Consider the following 8,653-nt stretch of genomic DNA (forward strand, 5'->3'; position numbering starts at 1 on the left):
TATATATATATATATATATATATATATATATATATATATATATATATATATATATATAAATAAATAAAACTTAGGTTGTATGAACAAGATCTCACAAGAGTGAAACTATTTAAATGTCTTGAAATCTGGTTTGATAAGAGAATAATATGGACAGTACACATTCAAAAAGTTATTGATAAAGATAAAAAACAATGAGGTGTTCAACAGGAAGACACTGAGGACCATTTACACAGGATTAATCAGATCAATATTAGTTGATGAAAATGTTGTTTATAATTAAGCTTCAAATACATATTTAGAAAAGTTATATGACATTCACTGTCAGGCATTGAGAATTATTACAACACCCACAGGATCGATATTAGTAGAAATAGAAGAACCACCATTAAAATCAGAAGAGATCAGTTATCTTTAAACTACTGGACAAAACTAAAAGGTCATGATCAGAAACATCCAACACAGGAGGTATTAAAACCATGCTGGAAAGAAGACAAAAAATGTGCAAAAAGCTTTTACTGGATCATAAATCAGAAAACTATAAGTCAAATAGATAATATTAATGTCAGCCCAACAGTACCACTACCAATCCATGCATGCACTGATACTCACACACCCAAAAGTAGATCTAAAATTATTAGGCAACAAAGAAAAAAAATTAAACTCAAATGCAGTTATAGAAAGCATTATCAATATTATGGATATGTAAAAAATACATGTATCCAAGGAAACAGCAGATCTGGTCAGGGCAGCATTCATTCTTCCTGGGTTTGGAGTGACAGTAAGGAGGAAAATCCATCCAGCCATTATCTTTTACCCGCTTCTTCCTTTTTGGGTCGCGGGGGTCACCGGTGCCCATATCCAGCAATCATTATGCGCTACTGAGCGGATTGAAGATAATAAACCACTCAGATCAATAGTTTGATCCAGTTAATCTTTAATCAATTAAATAAATAGTTTTTCAGAAAATAGACCAGACATATTGACGGTAATACAACAGACACTGTGCTGAATTAAAATGATAGGTTTAATCATTATGTTTGTATGGGTACCAGCTCATATTAGAATAAGAGGAAATTAAAATAGTAGAAAGAGTTGCAAAAGACACTACCGGAAACATATCAGTTGAAAGAGATTTAAAATTCAGTCGAGCAGAAGCAAAAAGCATTTCAAAACAAAATGAAGGAAAGATAAAACAACGGAAAGAAGAAAGGAAAGGTCTATGGTTTTATTGAATTCAACGAAAGCAGGAGAAAAGAGGAGTGCTGGAAAAAAACAGGATGGATGAAACGATTATATTATTTCTTAGATTTGGACACACAGGATTAAACAAAACATTATTCATAACAGGAAAACATAATACAGGTAAATGTGTGGATGTAGAACATGTTTTATTGCAGTCAGAAATACAGATGTGAAAGAATTAAACTGATTAATAGTCTCACTAAAATGAAAGTAAGGCTAGGTATATTGAATTGTTACAGGGGAATCCAAAATCTGACAGAACTAAAATTTTATTACGATACCTGAAACAGACTCGTTTGTTTGAAAGCTTTTACTCACTTTCTTTAAGCGTCATTCCAGTTCCAACTCCTAACCAGCAGGTGGCGGTATGACACCAAATTATCGTCTACAAATAAAAACCAAGAAGAAGAAAAGGAACGCTAAATAAATAAATAAATACAATAAAGTTTGTACAACGAGTAAGATTTTCTTGTTTTTAAGATACAAGAACCAATCCTAATCTAAAATACGCACATTTTCATTCATGTAAAGAACATTATTATAAAATGTGCTGACCTTTTTTTTTCCCGTGATGACGTTTCATGACGTCCTCGAACCGTTTCCGGGTTAGCTTGTTTCTTACTTTGCTCGTGTGCGTGTTGGACTTGTGTAGCCTAAAAAGTATAAAACATAAAAAAAAAGTAGGATGAGTTCTCAAAAAGGAAATGTATCCAGATCACGAGGACAGAAGTATCAAAACGCAACTGCCTTCAAAAACGACAAATACGGAGCTACTGTTCAAGTAAAGGTGTGTAAGCTAAGCTCTCACAAACAAGTAGTATGTGTAGTGTACTGTGTTAGTACTGTTTATTAGTGTAGCTTCTGCTTTACTGTATTGACTGTTTACCTACTTGCAAATCCATACTATGGATGATACATTTACTTTCACAATAAACATTTTGTTTTGACATTTCTTGTTCTACTTGCTTATTACTATAAAAAGAATTCCCCATTGCCTCTGCTTGTCCTAACCACAGAAAGCAAAATCAAAGGTCCACGATGGGCTTTGTCAACACTGTAAAGGAGTTATTGAGTGGAAAGTCAAGTATAATAAATATAAACCCTTAGCACAGCCCAAAAAATGGTGAGTACGATTTGTTACTTGTTCATACCATTAGTATGATTACCCCTCATGTCTTATGATCTGGCATATTGGATGCATTTGTCTGATCTTTTTGCACAACAATAAAATACACCGTACTTTAAAATAAAAGCAAGAGTGCTTTTTACTGTGAGTAGCTATGATTGGTACTTTATTAACTTGAACGTTAAATACAAAACAAACTAAAAACTTAATGTTTTTATTTGAATGTTCCTCATAATTATTGATGTGTTTTCTTTCTGCAGTGTAAAGTGCTCTCAAAAGACAGTAAAAGATGCATACCACATAGTCTGTAAGCCCTGTTCGCTTCAGCTGGAGCTCTGCTGCAAGTGTGGGAAGAAAGAGGACGTTGTTGTTTCGTAAGTGGAAAGTTTCTCGAGTTTTATGTTGAATTTTCTGCTTACTTTTACAAAACTCATCTATATTTAAGGATATTATTTGTATGGAATCACAGAGCCAAATAACTAAGCATTTTTTGTACACCTGTTAAATGACATAAAGATAATGTCTGACTTTCTTCATTTGCAAATGCAAAACTTTTAGGAAATTCTTACCTCATCCTACCATCTTGTGGACAAAAAGTTACATTGCAAGATATTTAAACTGATTCAATTTTCTATTTTTGTACTGCATCCTGAAAAAAACGACATTACATATCTATATGTATATACTAATCATTACACCATATATATGATTAACATAAGTACAAGTATATACAAGTTATATATATATAAGTTGTATCCTTGAGGAGTGGTGGCGCAGAGGTTAGAGAAGATGGGCCTGTGATCGGAAAGTCGCAGGTTCAACTCCCCAGACTGACAACCTTAAATGTGGGTGGAAAAGATGAAACACCCACACCTGCCTCCACCCTCATTTGACCCACTCTGGGCCTTTGAGCAAGGCCTTTAACCCCCATCATCTGCTCCCATACAAGTCACTCATCTCAGCTGGGGACTTTTCTGCGTGGAGTTTGCATGTTTCTCTGTGCATGCGTGGGTTTTCTCTGGGTACTCCGGTTTCCTCCCACATGCAAAAAAAATGCATGTTAGCCTGATTGGTAACTCTAAATTGTCCCCAGGTGTGAGTGAGAGAGTGAATGATTGTTTGTCTCTATGTGGTTCTGTGATGGACTTGGGCCTATCCACGGTGTACCCAGCTTCTTGCACTGTGACAGCTTGACATGGGCACCAGTGACCCCAACATCATTCATTCAGACTTGTTCTGTCTCAGATTGGTGCTAAATGCTGATAAAACCAAAGGGATGTTGTTTTCAAACATGAGGTTGATGCCAGCAGTCCTTTCTTATATCTTATCTACAAATGGTGTTCCTATTTTTTTTTTTTTTAGCTCAGTTTAAGTGTAGAAACATTGTGAAGTGTTTCAATGAACTTATCATCATCGCTCAATTTTTTTTTTAAAGAAAGAGAAGAAAGAAGAAAAAATAAATAGATAAAAGAGACATAGATAAAACGAGAGACCACCACGACAAAACAACATGCACAGCACAATGCCACCCACAATATCACCATGAAACATTCGACATGGCACAAGGAATCATCTAGCTTCCACCACTACCCAACCTAGCGTGCATCTGTCAAAGCACCTGAATCCAAACACCCGCGCAAGCACGCCCGCCACCACCAGATTTCTCCAAAAGAATGCCCAATAGTGGACGCGGGGGCCCACAGACCCGCCCCCCCAGGACACAATGGCAACATAGGGAGGACCGGAGCCACAGACACACAGCGGCCCACAGGCCCGGAGCCCCAGGAGTCTCCCAACAGGGAGAACCGCTCCCCCCCAGAGAGGAGCAGAGGAAAGAACCGGGTGACCCCAGCCACCACAATGCAGAGCCTCCAGGAAGCTGCAGCGACGAGCCCACAGGTCCGGCCAGCAACCCATGCCCCCCCCCCCCCAAGTAGATCCGGCCATGGACACCAAGCCCCGAGGCCATACCGCCCCCCAGCAGAGCCCCGACAGAGCCAGGGCACCCAGGCCCCGCCAGGCAGCAACCAGGGCGGACCGACGTACACCCCACCACCCAGCCCAGACGCCGAGAGCCACCAATGCACCGGCGGCAAGGGGGCCCCCCGCCAAAGGGGGGCACGACCAGGGGTGTGGGCCCCACACCAAACGCGGGGCCCAAATTGATCTAAGAGAGGGGGGACCACCAAAAACCCAACCTGAGCAACCAACAGGCACACACAGAAAGCCCAACAGAATCTCTGTCGGGCCGACCGCATGCACCATCTACCTGACAGCGACCACAGGCCGGCCCCAGCCCAAGGGGCAGAGCAGCAGGGAGCTGCAGCTGAGGAGGGCCGGCTCTCACATCAAGAGCCCCGCACCATAGGCCCAGAGACGCCCCAGCACGCCACCTACGCACCCCCCCACACACACAGCACCCCCACCGCAAATGCCACACAGGAAGACCAGCCAGTGCCCTACTATCTACAAATGGTGTTCCTATTGTTTGTTGATTCTTACAAATACTTGGGAATCTTGGTTGATATTATTATTACAGTGACATTATTTACATTAATGCTCCTGCAAGCACCTTGCAGATGTTGGATGTTGTCTACCACGGCGGGCTAAGATTCATAACTGACTATAACTACCATACCCATCACTGCACCCTGTATTCATTGGTCAACTGGTCATCATTAACTTCATCGTTAGATTGATGGATAGATGGGTGGGTGCTAGGTAGGTAGGACGGTTGGTCGGTCGGTCGATCCCTCCTTTCTTTCTTTCTTACTTTTTCCTTCTTTCTTTCATTCTTACTTTTTCTTTCTTTCTTTCCGGGTCATGACAGTCACTGGTGCCCTTATCACTGGTGGATAAAATTGCTCCCTCTACTCACCTCTATTCTTTTACAACAGGTAACTCCTATCTACCGTACTTGATAATCTTGCACCAAAAACATTGAGGTTTACTTCAAGATTATTTGTCATTCCACCACATGAGGTACATGTGGGTGGAATGAAATTGTGTAAACAGGGTTCCAGTTACATCCAACAAAAGTATTAAAATGTAAAAGAAAAACAGTAATAAGATTTAAGATATGAACTAAGAACAACGTTAATAAAAATACACTAAGCTAGTAGCACAAAAACAATACGCCAAACAGCAGCATGAACATGAGTCTGTCTGAGCAGATGAGTACGAATGAACACAGCAACATGAAATAGATCAGCAGCAACATTAAGGATGTGCGTTAGGGGATAAAATTCATATCACAATATGTATTGTGATGGGTGGCAGTCACGATATATATCACAATATGTTTTTTGTGTAAAACTTGCAATAAGGTGTGGGGGAAAAAAAGCATAGGGTGTCTTTTTGCCATAATTTATTTTGAAAACTACTATACCACAAAATAATCTCAGTTAAGAAAATTCCACTACTAGGTCCATAGAGTTTGTAAATAATTAACAAATCAAGTATTAGGCTTCTTTCTTGTAGTGCAAAACAGTGCAAAAATTATCAAATGTAGTTTTAGCCATTTGTTTTAAACAAAAGTATATGTCGTTAACTCTTAACAGTTTCCATTATTCTCACTTAAGAAATGAACAGCAACAGAGCAGCATTTTACACTGAAAACACTTCACCCTCCAACCCTCTAGTGGGCATCTCCTTCCGCTTTAAGGAGAGCTGACACAAAATGGCGACCAGTTTCCTTTGTGGCTTTAAACAGACGGTCTCGCAGTAAAATCACACAACGCAAGGTTATTTTCACATATCAGAGAGCAGGTTTAACCTTTTTTTTTTTTTTTTTAGCTCAAATGCACTCTCTAAAGCTTAACAACAAACTTTCGACGGGGAAAAATTAAACTTTTGACGGAACACAGTGTTTTGTGCATGCATCCGAATACGAGTATGGCAAGCCGGCCGTAGTTAGCTTGTAGCTTCGCTACTTAGCTCTCGAAGAGAGGACTTTAACACCATTTACGCACAATTTTCAACTAAAACAATTAATTACTAAATCTGACAACTCTGATTTTACATCAGACACAGCATTACTGTGGTTAGCTGGTAGAATACAGATCTATATCATAGGCTATATGTCTATCGTTTCTACCGTGTGACGTATATATCGTGCATCCCTAAGTAACATGATGTGATTGTTTTCACAGTGATTATCCTGGTTAGAGATTCATGATCAGCCTCAGGGTAGAAGCTGTTACTCAGTCTAGTGGTTCTACACTAATGCTCCTTAAGCCCCCAGTATACTCCCGCGTATGTCCATACGCGGAGGTACACACGTACGTACGCAGAGGTACGAGCGTACCCCCCAGGGCATGTCCGTGCAAAGCTCAATTTTTACAACCACATACGCGTACGCGGTGTCGCACAATAAACTGCCCAGCGACGGACTGTTTTGTATGCGACACCAATGTATTAAATTCCCCTTCTTCGTCCCTGATCTGACCTTTTCTTCTGTATTTTTTTTGCCAAGAGGCAAATAATCTCTTCCTCCTCCGTTGATTTCATGACTGAAATGGTGAGAAATGAAGGAATTTGTCACGAGCGAATTAAACTCAGGTCCAGCATGGCTGCGGGAGGGTCTGGAGATTTCCTGGTGGGCTGGTTTGATGTATGGGCTGCAGAGCTAGCGCTCCCTGTTTTTTTTTTTTTCCTTCTTTTTTTTTTAGATCTTTTTATTAACAACATATAAACACAGAACACCGCTGAGGCTGCCAGCGCTCGTTTTTTTTTTTTTTGGACCTGTCAATCAATCCAGTAGGCGTGTCAGCAAATGACCAAATCGGCGACCTCAATTTGTCCCGAAGGTAAAAAGCCCCTTGTCTGTGAAACTGCTCTGCTGCTGCTCAGGGTGTACGCTCGAGTCTGAACCCTCTGCGTACAGTACACGCGTATGTACGCGTGAACGGACATACGCGGGAGTATACTGGGGGCTTAAACCTCCTTCCTGAGGGGAGTGGGGCAAAAAGTGTGTATGCAGTGTGAGTGGGGTCCTTCATGATGCAGGTGGCTCTCTTCCTACAAAGTTAGTTTTACATTGGACATTCGATCTCCGTGTCTTCAGCGGTCTGCTCCTCTCGCTGAACCCAAAACAGGCAGCTCGACCCCGGCCAGCCGCGCCCAATCCACCCCGCTCACTCTGCCCGTCTCTGACGAGGGGCAGACTGATGTGGGTCATGACCAGTTTTTCGAAGCATTTAGCGACTATCGGGGTGAGGACTATTTGCGTTCCTCCAATCTAGACACACATCTCAAAAACTACAAACATTCACTATTCAGATCCCTCAATGTTGAAGATCATCAACATACTACATTTTATACAGGAATTATTTTATTTCTTTATTAATGTATTAACATGGTGGGGGGGGGGGGGACATTTCCAGACTCCCTTCCACTGCTCTTGCTAAAACTGATACACTCATTAAAACTTTTTTCCAGGGTTAACTCACAATTGGACAAGCAAGAGGAAGAAGAGGAGCCGAGAAAGAAAGGGCACAAACAAGAGGAGGAACGCATAAATGATTTGTACAGTGATGATGACTACGATGATGATGACTGTGCTGCTTCTGAGAACGAGGAAGATCACTAACAGAAACTTGGGCCCAAAAGAAATCTGTCGCATTTCCAGATGTGCCGGTTGTTAATTATTAAATTTGTTTGAAACAAATTTTGTAGTCAAAACGCAGAAGGTAACTTCATGTGATTTGTTGATGTAGCTGATATTTGAAGAGAAATAAAGTCCATAGAAGGACAAACCAAGTCATTTTTTTTTTTGTTTATCCTTAAGTTTCATTTCATCGCTCCACACATCATTATGGAAAGTGCACTTTATTTGCACCAGTATTTCATCATGTTTTATGATTAAAAAGCAACTATAGTAAATGTTAAAACATTTACTATTATAAATACAGAAACATACTCACTCTCAAAGAATAACATCAACCACAAGAAAATGTGTCGGTATATATTTTGTTGCTGACTAACTTGTTAATGTTTCATATTTCAGCATCAACTTAAATTTATAGAACTATAGTTTTAATATGTGCTCACTGTGTTTTGGGCCAGTTGGTAATGAGTGTGATCACACGTCTTAGAACAAAGTGCAAATTGTTTTAATTATCTGTCATGTGATCCTGATCATATCAAACTGTTAAATGTATAAAGTGCGTTTTCCCCATCAGCGTTCTAATTGTGACAAATGCATGTATTAGTCATGGATCTCGTGGGGTTGCCTTTCACTTATTACCCTGATGTGAACTTGGATCACGTTCTAATTCACTCATG

General features: G+C 40.3%; 1 protein-coding gene across 1 annotated transcript; it reads left to right on the plus strand.

The window, feature by feature from the left end:
* Positions 1-1,851: 1,851 nt before the first annotated feature.
* Positions 1,852-8,124, plus strand: c8h9orf85 (chromosome 8 C9orf85 homolog). The gene is made up of 4 exons (XM_037680507.1): positions 1,852-2,029; positions 2,259-2,365; positions 2,629-2,742; positions 7,808-8,124. Exons 1-4 carry the CDS (start codon positions 1,928-1,930, stop codon positions 7,956-7,958), a joined length of 474 nt encoding a protein of 157 aa, XP_037536435.1. The 5' UTR covers positions 1,852-1,927; the 3' UTR covers positions 7,959-8,124.
* The last annotated feature ends 529 nt before the right edge of the window (positions 8,125-8,653 follow it).

Source organism: Nematolebias whitei, chromosome 8, assembly GCF_014905685.2.
Source record: "Nematolebias whitei isolate Nwh7 chromosome 8, NemWhi1, whole genome shotgun sequence".
Classification (NCBI taxonomy): Eukaryota; Metazoa; Chordata; class Actinopteri; order Cyprinodontiformes; family Rivulidae; genus Nematolebias; species Nematolebias whitei.

Bases quoted from the DNA above. Each gene is read 5' to 3' on its own strand.
- c8h9orf85 (XM_037680507.1), top strand. From the start codon at position 1,928: ATGAGTTCTCAAAAAGGAAATGTATCCAGATCACGAGGACAGAAGTAT. The intron at 2,030-2,258 runs GTGTGTAAGCTA...TCCTAACCACAG, and splicing joins GAGCTACTGTTCAAGTAAAG to AAAGCAAAATCAAAGGTCCA. The intron at 2,743-7,807 runs GTAAGTGGAAAG...ACTTTTTTCCAG, and splicing joins AAAGAGGACGTTGTTGTTTC to GGTTAACTCACAATTGGACA.